Source organism: Aptenodytes forsteri, unplaced genomic scaffold (genome assembly GCF_000699145.1).
Source record: "Aptenodytes forsteri isolate BGI_AS27 unplaced genomic scaffold, ASM69914v1 Scaffold208, whole genome shotgun sequence".
Lineage (NCBI taxonomy): Eukaryota > Metazoa > Chordata > Aves > Sphenisciformes > Spheniscidae > Aptenodytes > Aptenodytes forsteri.
This window is the reverse complement of record NW_008794963.1, coordinates 2361783-2381484: the sequence shown is the minus strand read 5'-3', so window position 1 is coordinate 2381484 and position 19702 is coordinate 2361783. Positions and strand designations below refer to the sequence as shown.

The 19702-nt window shown below is 42.9% G+C and overlaps 1 protein-coding gene across 1 annotated transcript in view; it reads right to left on the bottom strand.

The window, feature by feature from the left end:
* Positions 1–19153, bottom strand: part of LOC103895799 (neural-cadherin) — a 46031-nt gene extending 26878 nt beyond the window's left edge. The window contains exons 1-14 of the mRNA XM_009275505.1: positions 19126–19153; positions 18103–18297; positions 17409–17634; positions 15876–16080; positions 15359–15470; positions 11214–11463; positions 10139–10281; positions 9619–9791; positions 9106–9274; positions 7685–7855; positions 4829–5001; positions 4544–4711; positions 3360–3609; positions 547–674 (exon numbers count right to left, since the gene is read on the bottom strand). Of these exons, the coding sequence (XP_009273780.1) occupies positions 547–674; positions 3360–3609; positions 4544–4711; positions 4829–5001; positions 7685–7855; positions 9106–9274; positions 9619–9791; positions 10139–10281; positions 11214–11463; positions 15359–15470; positions 15876–16080; positions 17409–17634; positions 18103–18297; positions 19126–19153 (2391 nt within the window). The remainder of the gene's footprint in view (positions 1–546; positions 675–3359; positions 3610–4543; positions 4712–4828; positions 5002–7684; positions 7856–9105; positions 9275–9618; positions 9792–10138; positions 10282–11213; positions 11464–15358; positions 15471–15875; positions 16081–17408; positions 17635–18102; positions 18298–19125) is intronic.
* Between the last annotated feature and the right edge of the window lie 549 nt (positions 19154–19702).

Genomic DNA, 19702 nt, shown 5'->3' with positions numbered 1-19702 from the left:
TTTTATTATTATTATTATTATTATTACTATTACTATTTTATTTCAATTATTAATCTGTTCTTATCTCAATCCACAAGTTTTCTCACTTTTACTCTTCTGATTCTCTTCCCCATCCCACTGGGGGGTGGGGGGAGAGTGAGCAAGCAGCTGTGCGGTGCTCAGTTGCTGGCTGAGGTTAAACCACGACACCACAATCACTGATGGTCAATTAAATAATGAGCTGAAGAGGCGAGAGTTTGGAAGCATGTTCTGCAGCCACCTCCACTTGTCATGGGAGCAACCCTGAGAATCACGCAGCAGTGATTTTGTCACGGTTGCTGGATCAGGATGAGCTGCTATGATGCAGGATCCCAAGATCGTGAACAGCATCTTCTCTGCCTGCATCCCATATTATGCACATCAGGCATATGTTAGACAAATGCTTGACAAGTGCTGTAAGAAGTGTTTGTGGCTCATTACCCTGTCATCTGCTGTCTGCGCACTCTCACTAATTACAATACTAAAACTTGCCTATTGGGAGGAAAAGAATTGGATGTAAGGTCAAACCTCTCCATGCAGGCCAGAATCCAAGTCCGTAGCTAACACCTGAACCACAGATTTGCCAACATCAGCTCCTTCTGGCACAGACACCTCATAGTTAGAAGACATGAAGAATGGAACATTATCATTGACATCTGCAAAAGGAGGTGATGGGGATCACGGTGAGAAAATGTTTGAAGACTTTTTTTTACTGTATTTTTTTCCACAGTTGTAATTTTGCTTGGAGAAAGAACTCAGATTGTTCATAGGAAGAAGCAATCCTGCTTTGGGTCTTCCCATTTTCATGGCAGCTGTCAGGAGGCATTTTATAGACATTGAGCAGTTTCTGGGAGACAGTGGCCTAATCTCAGCTAAGATACTAGCTAATGATTTGACCAGCTATCTTCTTATAGTAAGTCCACGAATGCCAGGACCAGGAGGCCTTCCATCCACAGTCTGTAAAGAGCTGGTTATCTACAGCAGTAGTTAATTTCAGCATTTTATTAAGGGCTGACTAACATACAAGGGAAATTAAAATTGCAGAGTTGACAAAGAACGTGTGTAAAACAGTCTTTCCTGGCCTTTGCAGGACAGTATAGCCAGAGTTACGTTAGGCCATAGGACCTAATGATTATTTAGGACACAGTTGCACATTAGCCTCCCCTCATGTAACTACTGGCCAATGTCCAAAGGAAGCATGCTGATCTTGCCACTCTTGTCATCCTGCTCTAAGCCATGGGATCCCCCTTCCCACGAGCTGGATCACGTGGCCCCATGTCAACAGTGCTCATTTTGTTGCCCTGAGAGAGACTGACTTTCTGGAGAGAAAAGGGCTAGCTGTGATCTGACATGCTCTGCAGCTGTGTAATCGCCAGATCCAACACAAGGGATGTGGTGGGATTGTGCAGGTGAAGGAAAGGAAGGGCTGCCCCTGTAGCGGCCGTCTGCAGTCAGGTCAGATGAGGCACAAGGCAAAGCCACATTAAGCTTATATCAGTGCTGCTCTTGCTTGTCTTCCTTGCCTGACCCCTGTAGAGACCTAAACTGGAAAAAATGTCCAGTGTTTTGAAGGGCAAAACAGTTTCTGACACATTTTCTCCGTAAAACTGCCGTGTAGGACCAGGTAAGCACAAGGGATGAGCAGGAGAACTATGGCAGCACTGACTCGGATCCATTTAAACTGCTCTGGAATCACGTCCTCTTGCTCAACCCATGACAAATCAGTCTGGTGTTCCTCTTTGTCTGTAAGATGACTAAACTCAGAAATGCTGCATAGTCCCTGTATCTTTTTGCACTTTTCACAGTTTACAGCCACATTTTAAGAAAGTCATTTTCCTGTGTTGTGGCACAGTGCCAGAACAGAGGAGCTGTAATGACAGTTCCTCAGATCCATCTGTCTTTATGAAGAGCAGACAAAATTCTTATTATCTCATTCTGCAAACCCTTAAGCACACATTTAGTTTTACTACTGCCACATGACTCCATTGATTCTGACACACAACTATTTGTAAGAAAGACCAATGTCTTAAATTACTTTTTTTAAGTTGTCTATGTGGGCTGCCGTAAATCCCAATTTTCTCTCTCTCTTATATGCATAATCGTCTGTGAAAACTTCTTTTCTAACAGGCTTTTTTCTTTTCATATTTTATAGAAGAGAATATGTCTTGTTAGAGATAAGTTTCAGCAAATTCACTGAGCAAGGTAAGGAAAATAAGGTGCTGTAAAAGACTTCCTTTTCTGTGTGCTTGTGCATAAAAATAAAGGACAATTCTGCATATGAAACTTTCTGGTGGTTATTTCTGTCTTAAAGGTGTTTAACTTGCTTTTTTCTCCCACTAATGCATACATATGTGTGCAAACCTTTTTTTCGTATGAAATACTAAGTTATTGAAAAAGGACTTTTGCTTGTGAGCAAAATGAAGTTTCTGCCAAATTCTGATACCGGTAACGGCACTATAGGAAAAATCTTTTGGGACAGGGTCCATAATCTACAATGAGGCTCAGACCCTGACTTGGAGCACTCTCGCTCTACAAACCTGAAGGGTTTTTGCATTGGTGGACTCTGGAAGACAGGACAATGCTGCGATAAAGTGAAGCAGGGAAGTTGGATTCCCATTCAAGTTACCACCTAGGTGTCTCATTTCCATGGTGGTGAGCGAGACAAATGTTTTTGCTGGAGACTTCACTTGTTCATATTTTCATCTAAATGACTACATATCAAAAGTAACTTCACTAATGCTTCAAAAAGGAGGGATTAAAATCAGATTTATAGTTCTATGTGGATCTATAGTAGAGCCTTACGAAAAGATCCCACTATAAGGAAAGTTGGATCAAATCTTTGAAAACTGTACCTATTGTCAGGACCCTTGCATTTTCATTTCTACAGTTTTAACCTCAATGTTAAATAGAGAATTCTGAATGTAACAACAACCCCTAAACAGATTTAGTTTCTGTTTGATATCTATCTGAGCTATTTCTCTTTCTACAGCACAGAACATTTCTAGTAATACTCGTCTCCTTTCAACAGCTTGGGGACATTAACTAGATTTTTCCTCCTATCAAAAGAAAATCCTTGCAATTACACTTATAAAAGCAGGCACTAGTGTTGCATAAACATTCACACAGCCTATTTTTGCATTATCACATTTCCTCATTTTATAGTTGCTCTTAGAAATTGTCTCAAACAGACCTTTTTAATGACTGCATAACTTCCTTTTACAGTATAGAAACGCACAAAGCATTCTTAGGTGGCTTGGCATTTCACGGATGTTACCTTGATTCATGGTGTTATACTAAAAATAACAAGAATATTGAGCTGTTCTAACAGCAGCAAAGCTCACCTGTTATGTTCACACAAACAGTGGTAAAGGAAGCTAAGGGGGTCATTGCTACGTTTTGCGCCCGGACTGTCAGGGTGAAAAACTTAGTTGTCTCAAAGTCAAGTGGTTCAGCGACTAGAAGAGAAGCAGATCCATCAGCTCTGTTTGGCTTCAGATAGAAACGAACTGGCATGTTAGTCTCTGGAACTTGACCGTCCTCCAGATTATATGTAACTCTGGGATCACCGAGAGGGGATGTGGCTTTGATGGTCTGAAGAAGAAAAGAGCCACCACATATGTTCATGAAGCACGGGGTTGCAAGTGTTAAATGTTCAGTTTGATGGCAAGAACATACATGCTTGTATGTTCTTCAAGAACATACATGCCTGTACAACTTGGTTAACAGACAAAAGAGAAACAGTTTACAGAGCTGAGTTTCATTTTACAACATTTAGGTTTGATGCAGGTCTTTAATCAGCAGTAAATTTACCTGCCTGTAAATGTGCCAAGCAAGAACTGCATCACTGGCTAAAGTAAACCCCTCCTCTCTCCTCCTTCCAAAACAAAAGCAATCCAAAAAGAGACCGTTTCTCCACTGAGTAATACATTTTACCAGGCAAGATACAGACAAACCTAAATTGTTTGCAAGTGCTTGGATATTACATGCAGAAGGAGGAAGGCAGGAATTATCTGGCAATTTACAGAAGAGACTATCCTTAAAAAATAAGTCTGTATAGGTTAAAAAGGAATTGGTTTGGGTTAGAAGAGCCCAAAGCAAACTACAGCCGTTCCATGCTGTAGTGCTAAACTGAGAAAAGCTGTAGGAAAGATGCAGGCAGGCAGCATGGTCCACTGAGGATGGAGCAGTAAGTGCTCAGTAAGGAGCTGACCCTTGGTGGAACACTCAAGGACTTCCCACAGAGGCAGGGCATGGGTCTTGCTTCTGTGGGAGCACCCTGACGGCCGCTGGTGTAAGAATTCACTGGGAAAACTGCTGCCAGCTGAAATGCCAGCCTATTCTGCAACAGGTACTCCTGACAAACACTAACAGGGTACACAGCTGTGAAGGCTGATAAGGAAACAGCACAATGCAGTAAGGCTGCAGAGTGGGCATCCACGTACTTTTGACATGGAGACAGAGCACAACAGAGGAAGAAGCTGAAATGAAAAGAAGAGGGAGGGAAGTAATTGCACTTTTAACATACCACTATCTTGGTGTCACGAATGGTGTTTTCAGGGATGGTTACCCAGTATCTGCTCTGCTCCCACCGGGGCGGCTGGCTGAGTGCATTAGTGACAGTTACTGTCAGCTCCACAGTGCTGCTTCTGTTCCCTCCATCTGTTGCTACAATATAGCGACTAACACGTGTTGTCTATGAAAGGAAGAAGATCGAGGATATTTGCAAACCATTTTGTACAAATCAAGAGATTGCAGTTAACCCTCTACAATGGATTTGAGGGGTCGGAGGTTACTTTCTTCCAAGCATTACCTGGGATAGCAGGCGGTTCACGTACACCCAGCCTGTGCTGGGGTTGATCTGGAAGTATTCCAGTTGATGCTCTAACATTGAGTATGTGACAGCAGCATTCACACCTTGGTCACTGTCATGAGCTGCAACACGGAGGAAACTCATCCCCACTGGAGTGTCTTCGCTGAGGAAGTCTTTGAAAAGACAAAGGTATTGTCAGCAAGTCTTGCTCTGGTTTACCAGGCTGTGTGCAACAGAAATACTCCTGTAAAACCTCATAGTCCCCTTCATGGGAGATTAAAAGTTTCTGTAATGAGGCAGGTTATAAAGTACCATCACTAACAGAGTGTCTATAGCTCTCTTTTAGCTTCTCCTTCCCTTTCCCCTGACACGCTGGGTTGTTAAGCAAGCTGCTGGTGAAGCAGGTTTACTGACTACGCCGCTGCCAGCACTCGTGCCTCTCCACAGCAGCGCTGGCAAACCCCGCAGCCACCCGCACGCCCACTGCTTCAGATCACAGCCCAGGCTGCTGGGCTCAGCTGCTGATAAAAGCAGGTTGGCATCAAAAGGAACTGTGTGTGAACTGAATTAATCCTGAATGTGAGCAGCATCGCCAGCGGGAGGCAGTAGGTAATTGCAAACCATGAAGACTCAGGTCATGGTGAAGATGCCCCTAACACCCCAGTGTTTTGGAGAAGCTGCCCCGGGCAAGGGCAATGATCATTTTACACATGCCCCTTTCCTTAGGTCTCACTCCCTGTTCCTAGCAATCCACCTGAGACAGAGGTGGTGTCTTTGTGCCCGTAGTCCTAGACAGACCAATCCTTCTTTGAACCCGCTTTTATAATCATCATCTAAAAATCTGGTGGCAGAGTCACACAGTTGAAGTACCTGTTGCACAGAAGAGTAATTCATTTTGTCTTCCTAAAGCCTGATTCCTGGCAGGTACACCAACAAAATGATGGGAAATTGTGAGCAATCATTTCCTACTCCCCTCCTCTCTGTGGATATATGCGATAGAAAGCTATCACATCCCTGCTGGCTGCCTCTCTTCCACACCCCAGTCTTTAGATTGCTCTGATCTGACTTTGGTCCTGCTCTTCCCTCCATCCTCAGCCATCCAGTCCCAATTCCTCCTCCAAGCAGCCATGGGTGCTTGCCTGATCGTGTTTTTGAGCCATTTCCATGCACTAAGACTCCATCAGCTCAGTGTACTGAAATGGCCCTGGCAGTGGGAAGGCTATCACAGTTAGGTTTAGACAACCCAGTCAGTCTATTTAATCACTTCTTGCTCAGAAACCATTTCATATCTTTGATCTCCCTTGTATGTGTCTCCTTTAGCATTTTCAGCGTGGGACAATCAGAATTGCATACTATTTGTAAAGTGCAGTGGTCATGTTTTCTGTTTTGGTTTTCTCCCTTAATATCTACAGTCTGTGGCAGCAGAGCAGTAAAACCTTAAACCACCACAACCGCTTGCTCCATGAACAACAATTTGAGCTTTAATTAGCTTCCCTCATCCCCCAGGACATTTAATTGACCTAGGATTCATGTCCCTGATATGTCAGTAACAGCCAAAGCCACTCTCAGAAGAGATTTACTGGCACTAAAATAGATTAATGAAAATGGAATTTATTGCTAAGAAACACTGCAAAACATCCTTTTTTGTGTTTAAAATTATGCTTTTATAGTCAAATCCTGTTAAATCGCATTGTAAGAAAAAATACAAAATTACTTGGAAGGGCCGTACTCTCTCATTTCATGTAGTTTTGCTTGCTGCTGGCATAACTCTATGTCATCCTGAAGCAAAGGCAGCCCTTTGGGATGGGGAAACTGCAGATAATGAGGTCACTTTACGCATAGCACTTTTCCAGCATCTATACATAAGTAATCAATGTTCGTACGTCACAGAATTAAAAATAGCTTCCTCTCTAACAAGATCAAATGCCATTAGTCATAGGTTTCTATTCTTCTCGGAAACTGCTGGTTCTTTATTCCTCTGCAATAGGATGTTAGTCAAATCCCTGATTTAAGCCATGCATCTTATAATCTGCCTGCAAAACAGACATTAAAGAAATGCTTAACTCCCTGCAGTAGGGATGGTATAGTAAGTGTTAGAGTGTCATGGAGTTGTTGTCACATGCATCATCAACCCTTTTTTGCCATTTTGAGGCAATTATGCAAGAAAGGGCCTGTTCTAGTGCAGCAACTAGGGAGCACGCTCGTCATTTGTGGGTGACATCAAATGTAGAGGGTTCAAGTGTACTGAAGTGCAGGATTCTACTGGAGGAGCATCAAGTAAAATTAAAGGAAAGACTAATGAAAAGTACGTCATGTGGGGATGAAAAAGGGAATGGCACCAGGACAAATGGGAAAAGCTAGCTCAGCAGCACAGTTACAGGAGGCATCGGGGCTCCCAGCCAAATGCAGGCTAGAAGCCAAGGATTTCGGGCTGTTTGACAAGAGATAAATACCACTCCAGCCTATTCGAACAGAGGTGCTGTGTTAAAGAGACACAGATGACAATTGCTCTTCTAGATAGGGTTGCTGAATTCCCAGCTAGGATGTCATGTTTTGTTTTGGGACATCAAGTAAAAATTCAGTATGCAGAAAAACTGGGCAGGGAAAAGCCGCAAAGGGAAGGGACCAGATCTGCCTTATCTGTAGGAGTGAAGACTGTCAATGTTTTTAAGAGTATTGCAATGAATAAAGAGAACTGATCAATTCTGTATATTTCCACTGACGATGGATTAAGTGGTAACTGGCTTAGTGGGCAGCAAAGGAAGACTGGTCACCTGAAAACCTGACCACTGTTATAAGGAACTACTAACCAGGTTCATGTTGCGGTACTGGGACAGGTAGTTAAGAAACACTCACACTGATAACGACTGTTCTCAAACTTGGGATCGTTGTCATTGACGTCAGCAATAAGGACGGTGATCTGACACACGCCGATCAGTGGCTCCTGTGCCTGGTCAGTAGCAGTAACAGACAGCATATACTCCCTCTGCTTTTCCCGGTCAAAACTCTGCGTGGTTGTGATGACTCCTGGGAACACAGACACCTCCTGTTCTGCGTGTCACAGTCTCGGGACTGGATTTGCAGAAAGGGACCTGCACATCTCCTGCACAAGAGGAAGCTCTGACCGCATGCAGCACAACCGTCAAGCTTAATCCACACCAACCCTGCAACACGTGTCTTGGACAAGACCAACTCCGATTCCCCTGTCTCTCCTCTCCTCATGTCACATGCTGCCAGCAGTCAACAGCTTTCTCTCGTGCTGCCCTGATAAGGAGCTTCAGTCCAAGTACCTTGTTATCTCACTCCTCATAGAGCAGAGGACTTTCTCCTCCACACCGAGAGGCCTCTCTTAGGTTTACTCCAGTGATAGTCCAAGTAACTGAATATTTCAAAGACAGCTCATTATTACTTTGGGGAAGAGTCACACCACAGAAGGCACAAGTGATGTGACCAAAGCCATGTCTACTACAGGAGCTGGAGGCTGCCTCATTGAACAGATTAAAACTGGGTAGAATCACATAGCTCAGTTCATAAATCAAACAATTTTCTCCAAATTTTCAGTTTTTCCTCTCTACTAACCAAGTCTCTCCCTGTCTCAGCTCTTTTCTTCTGGTTGGGAGACTTCAAATTGGCCTTCTTGAGGCCACTTCCAGACCTATGTCTCTACTATGCTAGGAACCAGGATTCTGCTGCTCTGTTGTAGGCCCTTCCAGTCTCCTGCACAGTCCTGGACATGCAAATATCCCATTTTACTGTTTTGACTATAGAAATATCAACGACTTTTATAACTTCTTCATCTGAAATGCAGCAAGACTGTCTATCACTGCCCTGTTCTGGTATGAGGGTTTTGACTCTATATGCACTGCACTGGACCTCCTATTTGTGCATGAGATGAGAAATAAACCGTGGCCACATTGAAGGGAAGAACAAACTCAAGCTGTTAGAGTGACACTTTCTGCTCTGCATTTTTGTAACTACACCTGATCCTATAGGAAGATAATTGATACAGAATAGCTTTTTGTCTTCTTATTGAACTGGGGTTTGTTTCCCTACTTAATTTGTCATTTAAATCACTATAATCTTAATTTAATCTATGTGCATGGCTATCCATATACTCTGAACTTTTTCCAGTGTTTATTCTATAAGCTGTTACAGCTAACCAGCCCTGCAGTTACACTGTTAAAGCATGAACCCACATGGACACACTCATACAGTGGCATTCTCATTACAATACAACGGCATTTTCATTTTATCTCAGTAACCTGAAAGCTACTGACCTGTGTCTGGGTCAATGCTGAAGCCTAGGGAAGCTCCGTCTCGGTGCATGAGCCCATACTTCACCTCTCCGTTGACACCGAGGTCTGCATCGCAGGCTTCTACCTGTAGCACATACGTGCCTGGAGGCTGATTCTCCAGAACCCAGGTGCTGTCACTGTAGTAAGTGCACTAAAAATAAACCCAAACATCCAACCCTATATATTACACAGAGCCACATGAATTTGCTGCGCGGTGTCAATATTTTCTCCAGCACATCTGAGAAGAACTCAGAAGAAAATCACTTCTATTACTTATACTCACAAAGAAATCAAGCTCTAAGGGAGAGGAAGGAAAAAAGGAGAATGAAGTACATACCCTCAAAGTATGAAGAAAGCTGGCTGCGTGTTCACTTACAGATTCATTCTGCACTGCAAACACAGTCCCTTCAGCCCGCCGGCAATCACCGGTAGCCAAGAGGAGTCTATAACCCAAATTATGGATGGGAAAAGAATATCTGTAGAAAGACATCTTACCTCTCTGAAGACAGGCTTGTTGTTGTTTATGTCATTAACTCCCACAATAACCTCAGCAAAACTGCTGAGAGGGGTGGGTCCCCCGGAGGCATTGTCATCTATCGCAGTGATATTCAGTGTGTATTGTGGCCCTTTCAGGTTGGGTGGTGGGTTTCTGCGGAGTTTAATGATACCTAAATTTGGAAGCATAAAGTGTCATTTTATTTTACCGTGTAAACAAACAAACAAAATCAAGTGGGCATCGCATTTCTCTGCCACTGTATTGTTGGTTCAGTTTGTATTTTGTTTGCAAAGCATAGGAATCAGTCATCTTAGACTGCACAGTCCTTGGCCCAGGATCCCAAGTTTTGGTTGATATTTGGAGAAAGGCCATCATATCAAAGAGCTAATTCTCATTGATACATCCCCATTTGCAGATTATATAAATATGGTGCTTTCTTATGATTTTTGACACATAGGTGAAGCAGAGTCAATACAGATTAGACAGTAAGTAACTGTGTTCTAAAACCTCTTTCCTTACCTTTCTGACTATCCAGTTCAAAGTTGCCCTCCTCATTGCCTCCTGTAATTAGATATAGCAGCCCATCTCCATCAGGGTCCTTTGCCCGAACAGTAGCCACTAAGGTGCTGGGACCAGCATCTTCCGAAAGGAAAGTTCTGTAACTGATGCACATAAGGGAGCAATGGCAGCACATTTAGTGTCAGAATAACCATCACCACGTTAACCATCAGCCAAGGATTTTAAATTAATCATGAATGTAATTTTTTTAAGCTTTGCGCATGCAATCATGGAATCTTTAATCAGTTTAAGATGAGACTTGATCATCTTTGTCCAGCATAAGGTATGTATTTTAGGATTGTAATCCTGCACTTTTGGTATACGTAATTTCCAAGGATCTTTTGGAAGATATCAACATGCACCATACTACATTGCACTGCAAACCAGGATCACTTGTCTCCTAAAGATGAGAAAAAGGACTGGTATCTGTCATGCGGTGTTTCTTATATCCCTGTATACTAATGGAAAGCGTCAGATACTACAGAGATGAATGTAAAACAGTATTTCATTTTGTAAATAAATGTATGCATGTTTTGTATTTAAAACATGTCCATACTTTAAACTTGTGCAAAAAATAGAAATTATATTCATTCAGGAAAGGAAAGAAGGCATTTTAAACAAGCAGGGCCTCATGAAATTAGCTTACAATACAATCTGCTGATGATAAAATTAAGTTTTAATGTTTGCTAACATAAGACCGTCTTTATCTGTCATATATTTATACATGGACAATCACTTTGAGACCTAGAAGTCAACACAGTCAAAATCATTCCCTAGAGTTAGGTCTTCTATTCATTCTGTTCTCTCTCTATAAATATAAAGTTAATATGCTGGTATCACAACTGGTGTATTTTTTTTATACAATCTAGAAACGAAAGGCCAACTTCTAAAGCCTTTCTTCATACAAATTACCCCTCAATTTCACTGGTACTTATAGTTGCACAGCACAACAAGTTACCATTTAGCCGAGTGTTGTTAAGGTTACACGTGAAAACAGCATCTGTGAAAACCAAAGCAGGCGTTCAAGCTGGCTTACACGGACTGGGAGAAGACAGGAGCCTCATCATTCACGTTGGCCATTCGAATCCGCACAGACGCCGTCCCTGTCCGAGGGGGTTGTCCTTTATCGACAGCTATTACCACAAACTCATACATATGGTTTGCTCGCTCAAAGTTCAGCCTCTGGTTAGAATTGATGACCCCGTGATGCGTGATGGAAAAATCAGTGCTCTGGATGAAGTAAGTGATCTCAGAGTTGGAGCCAGAGTCGCAGTCTGTTGCAAGCACTATTAGAGAACACGTTTAGCAGAACGGTCATGCTGCAGAAGAGGTTTGGTTATGCCATTTCCTACCAAGTCAACTTCAGAGACTCTTTTTTTTTTTTTTGAGAACAGATGTCACCTAAATCTGTTTTATCCATAAAAGCCTTATTTTTGTGGTAAGAGTCTGGGAACTCAGCAGGAGGCTGGGAGTGAAAAAGCCAAACAACTCTTCCCCTCCTCCAACCCAGCCCGAGTGATCGCAGCAAGGCGGGTTTGCAAGAGAGCCGTGACCCCAATACTATACAACGTGCTTTGTACAAATAGCAGTCAACACTGGTAATTACCGCACAATCAATATGCATGTTGGTAGAACATTATCAGTCATAAACTGTGTCCTCACTCTCTCCAGGGATGCCATTCAAATTTAATTAGCTCCCAGCTATGTTATAGCTAAAGTACTTTTTAATTACCTGGCACTTCAAGGTACAAAAAGTGATTAAACATTCCTCCCCAGCAAGTGTTTATTCAGTACGTTGGGTGTCCCATCTGCTCAGAAGCAGCAAATCAGCAGAACAAAGAGCTAGAGCTCACAATGTAGTATCAAAAGTGATTTTTAAGAGCAGGAGCTCACCTCTTTAATTACCCTGCCATTTTTCTAGCCAAACAATGAGGCTTGCGCTCACACCCACCCTGGTATTGAACAAACTCCTTATTCTACCAGGAGGATGCAGATGCAGCCATCGTGGTAGTACACAGCCTTTTGGAAGCAGAACAGTGATTGCAGTGCATGGACACCCTGGCAGACAGCTACAGCGTCATCCAAAAATGAGACGAAGAAACAAGGACCCATCATTAGCAGAGTATTAACTCAAAGGGCTTAATTCCCCTCAAAGGGGAAGAGAACGATTTCAAAAAGCGCACTGAAATGCTGTGCTACTTAGTTGCAAAAAACTCAACTACCTCTGCCTGTGGAAAGTTACTCATCTGGGTTTAAAAGGACATTTAGGATGGTTGTAACATTTTGTTTAAAATCTCTCAAAATCCTACTGTGAATAAATGTTTGGGTGTGCTACACACTACAAAGGCAAGGGCTTTAGAGTTAATCACTCTCTTGCTGTATTTAAAACCTAAATATATTAAAACCTCAAGAAAGATTGAAATGAAAGTGGCTTAAAACGGTTAAATTTAGTGGTCAAGTATTGTTTTTAGAGAGAGATGCAGAAAGTGAAAACATATTTGATTTGAAAACTTCTGATTTAATCTGCAGAGTCATTACCAAGATATTGTAACCATTCACAAAAATACATTTTACGTGCTTAACGATCATACTTTTTTCCCCCCAGATGTTTCTGGCAAATAGGGAACGTGATACTTGTACATGACAAAGATGTGCCTTACTTCCCAACAGCAACTGGGAATTCCATTCCCCTTCCATTTCATTCCATCCTGCAAACTGATCTGCATTGCAAAGGTATTTTGAGGATCATATAGCAACCACAAACAGGTCTGTGCTAGCTCTACCCATGCTCTAAGCTAGTTTAGTGCAAGCTAACTCCAGCTCAAAGCCTAGTATGTTAGCACAAAGTTGCCGGCTATAACTCTAAGCCTTGCTCTGCTGGCACAGTGGTGCAGCTGAAGGAGTACGCTAACCCCTGCTGAGAGCATACCTCCATGCTTTTCAGATCATAGCTTGTTTGCATCCAGACATCTTAAAGCACATGCAGTGAGCATAAATCTGCCTGTAATGACTAAGGAGACAGACTGACTCAACTAGCGTAGCATCAGCACTACAAACATGACACAAGCCAGACTTAGAGTGTGTTAAAATAAAAATGGTTGACAACTAAAACCTACATTTACATCATCCACAGTTTTAACAAATGACATATATCACACGATCTTTTTCACTGCCATTGATAGCAAGCCAGTCAGCCACAGAATGGCAAAGGCTGTCTCAAATTTGCATTTATTTTTGTTTGTGGGACATTCTGAGGTTGCAACATCTCACCCCTCAAGGAACTATAGCCAGGGTAAGAGCTGCTTTTTTTTTTTTTCCTGAGGCCGATACTTGCTTTGGCAGTCAGAGTTAGTGGCACAGTACTCATCCAGCACAGGGTACAGGTGACTGCACATACGGCTTCCTTGCAGCCACTACCAACGCTGCTCAGCCCTTCAATACCAAGTGAGTGTTCACCCACCCATTTTCACTGACTGTCACTATACTTCCACCTCGCATTTTCTTTTCTAAGAAGGCTCTTTCTCTTGAAATGTGCCCCATACGGCAAGACAACCAAACGGGATGCAATTGCACAGCTTTGCCGTTCTGCTTGCTTTGATCAGCTTTACAAGTGTCCTGGAGAGAAGAGCATACATCTCTTTAAGGAAAATCACATGCTTAGGAGTTTTGGGAGTTGATCATTCCGATCAACTTATTTCTTCCCTAGAGCCATTAAACCAAAAAATGAGCTACAGCAAGCTCTGAACTCTCTTGCTAAGTGTTTAGAGAAAGCAGTCCCTGCAGCCCTCTTACCAGCATGTGGCTACGCAAGGGAAGCTAAGCTTCTTATCATCACTGCAACCTGCATGTGTTCAGCTTCAAATTCAGGAAATTTACATTGTTGTCTTCAAAAAACACATCTTAGACACGTAAATTTTTGCTAAGTCTTGCATTGGCACTTACCTATTTCTCACAAGGTTCATAACCCTCCTGAAGTCTCAGCCCATTCTTACCAGCATGTGGCTACGCAAGGGAAGCTAAGCTTCTTATCATCACTGCAACCTGCATGTGTTCAGCTTCAAATTCAGGAAATTTACATTGTTGTCTTCAAAAAACACATCTTAGACACGTAAATTTTTGCTAAGTCTTGCATTGGCACTTACCTATTTCTCACAAGGTTCATAACCCTCCTGAAGTCTCAGCCCATGTTCCCATTACTACCCCAGTACCGGCCCCCTACTTTCAGTTTGAATACTTACAGCAAGCCTGTAAGCATTCTCCCAGTTTTAGGCAGAACACACCTGTGGCATGCATCACATCATGACAGACTATGTCAGATCTCGAGACATCTTTGAAGGCATTTAACTGACACCAGTAAAATAGGTTGGAGAATGGACTTTTGTTCCTTGTCTGTTGGACTCTGAAGACTGAGACAAGAGGTGCAGCATCATCCAATTTCACTCCTTATTTGTGCAACCACAGTATTTCAAGAGTGACCTAGAAGTTTTGGTTGGAACTTGGGGCTTAAAATTATTTCCAACAGCTCTAATCTTTCAACAGGATACTATTCTAGCCTCTAAAAATGTTGTCTGTGCACTCAGGCTTTATGTGCAAGTGATATGTGGCCATGTTAAACACAACAAACTTGGAATGATGACTAGTAAGCCACAACCATAAATATAAAAGTTCACAGGCTTTCCAAAGGTTTCTCCTTTAACACTTTGTAAGTCAATTATACAGCATTAATACCTATTTGATAAAACTAGCTGCCCATTTAAAAAACTTTTTTTTTCTTAACACATTAAGAAAAGAAAAACTAGTTGCAGCTGCTTCCAGGACACAAAAAGATGACCAGATGACCAAGATGAGTTAAAAGACAGCCACAAGATTTAAAGGAAACAAGCTCTGGCAATCCACTAAGTCACTGCCTGTCAGCTGCCTTAACTGCTCTTGGGATACCACAGGATCCCTCCTTGGGCACAGCTGTGTGACACAGCACAGTGGTCCTCACCTGAAGACACAACTCTCAGGATATCTAAAAGCCATCTACAGCTCTCCAGGAAGGCTGCCATCCACATCTTACAAAGGCAGTGCTCGCTGTGGAAGAAACAGCACTTCCTCACGGTAAGAATCATGAACATGGAACACAAGTCAGCAGGTCCATGGCAAGACTGAAACGAAAGGTACCGGGATGGTCCTCACCTTGCAGTAGAGACGTGCCAACAGGAATGGTTTCGGGAATGTTGTCTCTGCTGTAAATGGAGCGCTGGAATTCAGGAGAACAGTCATTTTCGTCGGTGATATGGACCATGACCTGAGACAAAAAGACAGGCTGAGAGGAGATTTTAGTTTCTACACTTAGGAAAATGGGCACCTCATTCTGGACACTGCCTGGGCAGTCATTGCTTTTGCTGCTGTCCCATCCTTACACCTCTGATGCTAAACTTTTTCTCACGCTACTCCTGTAACACATAGAAGTATTATCTCCTCCACTTCCAAGCAGATGGGAGGCAAAGCCAAAGAGAAATAACAAGAGGTATTTCGCAGAGCCTAGATCTGAGCCCAGATCAGAGCCCAGCCTTCTGCCTGCACCATAAGGCCTCCTCCCTCCCGAGCATCTTCACAAGTTTTCTAGGCTATCCCTGTGTGTAACTGGTCCTGCTAATGAGGTAACAAAGATTGCAGAGACAGTAGGTAGGAAGCAAAGTGATCCACATACCTCAGTCACACTGCTAAGAGCACTCTCAACTTCCATGGCTTTCAGTAAGAGGTGATAGAGGTGGTGCTCACTCTCATAGTCCACGGGGTGGGTCAGGCTGAGCTCTCCGCTCTCCTGCCTCACCTTGAAGAGCCCACTGGGGTTCATCAGCAGAGTGTACGAAAGAGGCTGGCTCTGGAAAGAAACAGCCTCAACAACTGCTACTCTGTAAAGAATGAGAGAATAACCCTTTGCTTCAAAACAACAATAACAAAAGCTGTCTCCTGAGCACCTAGAAGAGGAAGATGAGGATGTCAAAAGGTGAATCTCTCACTTTGTCAATGCTGGGCTCAGCTTTGTATTTAGACTGGACATCCCCCTGCTACAGGGAGCCCACCTACCCTCTCTTCTCTCACCAAACTGATCCTCTGACATAGAAGGGCTGGGATAACAACCCATTTCAACCCCTTACTAACACGAAGACATCTTTTTCTTCCCCTTTGTACCCTTCCAAATACTTGACAGCAGTTACTGGTTCAGCTTCAGTTACAGAGATTACTGAGCTACTACACTTTTGACTTTCTTTGAAGCTGTATATTCAGAAAAGGAACTGGTTCAGAGATGGATGGGAAACCCATGAAGTACAGGGCCTTTCCAGACCCTGCTGTCCACTTTGGCAGGACGCGAAATGAATGTTTGCCTCCCTACTGTCACTTATGCTTTGAAGCTCCATCTCTCACAGCAGTCTCTGGCCAGAGTGACATTATACTTTAAGCCCATCTGAGTGAAAGCTCCAGCGAAGGAGACAAATTTTCTTCCTCCTCCTCATTCAGTCTCTTTTAAGGGGTAAGTGGCACATCTCCAGTAGTTTTTCCTACTTCATCACCTTATTTTGAGGTTTCCTACTGCTTAAAGGCCCTATGGCACGGCTCCACCTGCTACTTGGTGCCTTAAAAGCCCATATTGCTCTCAAGCAGCTGAACAGTAACAATAAAACCAGAGCCAGCTCGGCAGCATCTCCCCACTGTGGCCTGGCTTAGTTACTCTTCACACAACGGCAGAGCCCCTTGGAGACTTAGCTGTATCTATTTGCGCTTCACACAGGCGTTGTTATCTCAAGAGTCTGGCAATGACTTGCCATTCTAAAAATTTAAATACAAGTCAAACAGGATACAAACAACTCCAAATCTGGTTAATTAAAAGGCAGTCTTTTTCAAGCACTCATTTATATCTGAAGTTCTCCAGGAGATGCATAGCCAGGAGTTTGGCTGTTTTAATTCACGATGCAATGCAATAAGATCCCAAGAGCATTAAAATAATAATTTCAGCAGAATTCCAGCATCCCAGACTACACCATGTGCCACACTGGAGACTCTTAAACACCAGAAAAGGCACCATTTCTTTTAGAAAACACAACGCTATTTTTAAAGTGTAACAGGCAAACACATACGCATAGGCCTGAGAAGCAACAACACAAAAATTTCACTTTATTGTGTTCTGTGAAGTTCCTCTCAGACTGTAGGGAGGGAGTTCACCTGACGAAGTACAACTTACTTTTCTCCTGCTGGAGTATTTTCAGGGACAAAGACACTGTAGGACATGTTAGTGAACTGTGGAGGTCGGGAGCCTGCCAGGATGGAAATGGAGGCATAGGGGCTTTTGTTGCCATACTCATCGGTGGCTTCCACAGTAACCATGTACTCCTTGTTCCACGTCAAAGGCAAGCCAGTCGTCATGATAATGCCAGTATCCTTATCTACTCGGAATCGCTCTTCACCACCTATAAATATATGCACAAAGCTGGTCTGAAAAATGCCCCATAGCAAGAACATTTGCATCTTCACTATTTTAAGGTAAGCTATCCTCAAATCATCTACCTATGTCCTTGCATGCACTTCTTTTTTCCTCTGCAGTTTTGCACCTTATCTTTCACTCACACTGTGCTCTGTTGACCAGTGCAGTGTAAAAGAGATGAGAACAGGTGAGAAATGGAGCCTTAAGATAACAGTAAGCCTGCAATCAATTTCAAAATAGAAGTAAAGCAAAGAAAGTGGCAGCAAGAAAGATTCCCATCCACGTAACTGTTTTACTTAAAGCACCTCCAGCTTCTACTTGCTGTGCCTGCTGTATCTTTAATGATTCCCCAAGGGAAAAATCTATCAACGAAATGATAAAATGGGAAATTGTTAAGAAAAATCTGCAACTTAACTTAATAGAATTTTACCATTTTTTTTCAGAATAGACCTACCTGCAATGAGTGTGTAAGTTATCCCAGCACTGGTGTTTTCATTGTTACTGTAATATGCGACAAGCTGGTAGATGAGAGTGCCTTTTCGGGCATCTGGATCGACACGTGCCAGGTAGGGGTATGGGTACATGCCCCAGGACAGAAGTTCCTCTTCTGGGGCAAGGAGTGTCACGTGGCAGAGGTACCAGTCGTTATCTGCAAAAGATGCATGGATTTCTAGACAACTTGTTCACAAACTTTAGTCGGGAATGTTTAAGATCTTATCCATTAGTATCTGTAAACAAACTGAATTGCCCATCACATTCATGCTATCACGTGCACAAAAAATTCAGTACAGATATGGAGTTTGGCAGCTCGATGTGTATTAAGTGCAGTTAACAACTAAATAAAAATACTTTCAATAATAGCTTTTAATTAGTTAGATATGCATATTAAATACTATGTCAGTTACACCACTTGCCATGACACAGTTTTAAGTGCGTACTTATCCAGACTCAGGTGAAATTTGGCCTTTTTATTTTCAACAAATTCAGCATAAATGTTGCCAGCTTTACCAAATCAGGTTTAGGGCTTATTAAAATATTTCTCTTAAAAATCAGTGGAAATGGTAAGCAATCAAAACCCCCTAAAATTCTTCCCGCTCCAACACTGATTTGTTTAGTTTTCTCAAACCACCAGATATTCAAGGAAAGGCATATGTGCCTTCCCCTTCTGCCCCCAGCATCCCATCTGGTTGCATCTTAGGTGAGTGAAACATGGCCTTTGAAATGGAACCCCCCCAAGGCAAAGCCTTGGGCTTTGCTTCTACAGGGAGAGGCAAGCGAAGTGGCAGGTCAGCCAGCAGCTGCAGTGAGAGAGCAAGCCCTGTGTACTGGCAGGGGAAGCACAGCACAAACTGCTCTCTACTGGGCATGGAGGATCTGGGGTTGGGAGCAAGCACCTCTACCTGAATCCCTGGAGAAAAACGGCACATGTGTTGACTGTGCCTGTATTGTTTTGTGGCTAAGAAGTGAACTCCGATACCTACAACAACTGGTGCAGACGATTGCATCTGCGCAACCTTGGACTGTCAGACTTGGGAGCAGCCTGGAAGGACCCACACCACTGAGTGTCTGGCCTAGATCCCCCCTGATCTCTGACCGATAGCATGGTCTGAGGGCGTTTGAGTAGCAGGGTTGACCATCAGCAGAACAACTCCTGGGATCACCCCAGATCTGCTCCTGGGGTGGCTGTGCCACTGCTAGTGCCAGCCCAGTAAAAGGAGTGAACCCCTGACATGCAGAAGGGCTGTCCACAGAGAAGAAAGAGAAGGAACCTTCTACTGCAAAGAACCTGTAGAGATTTAATCACAGTATTTTTACCTCTTGGGACACCTAAATTCAAACCTTTTGAACTCACAGCAACTTGCTAACAGATGCTAAAGGTACATATGAGCTTCTTGAAGAAATTTTCCTAAGCACATTTGTGTTCCAGAGGTGGCCTTGAGATTTGACTTCAAATCAAAATGAATATATTATTGAATATATAAAATAAGTTCAAATTAAAAAAAGAAACTAAATGTAGAAAGGGGGGGAGTAGAAAAGTACATATGAAAAATGCA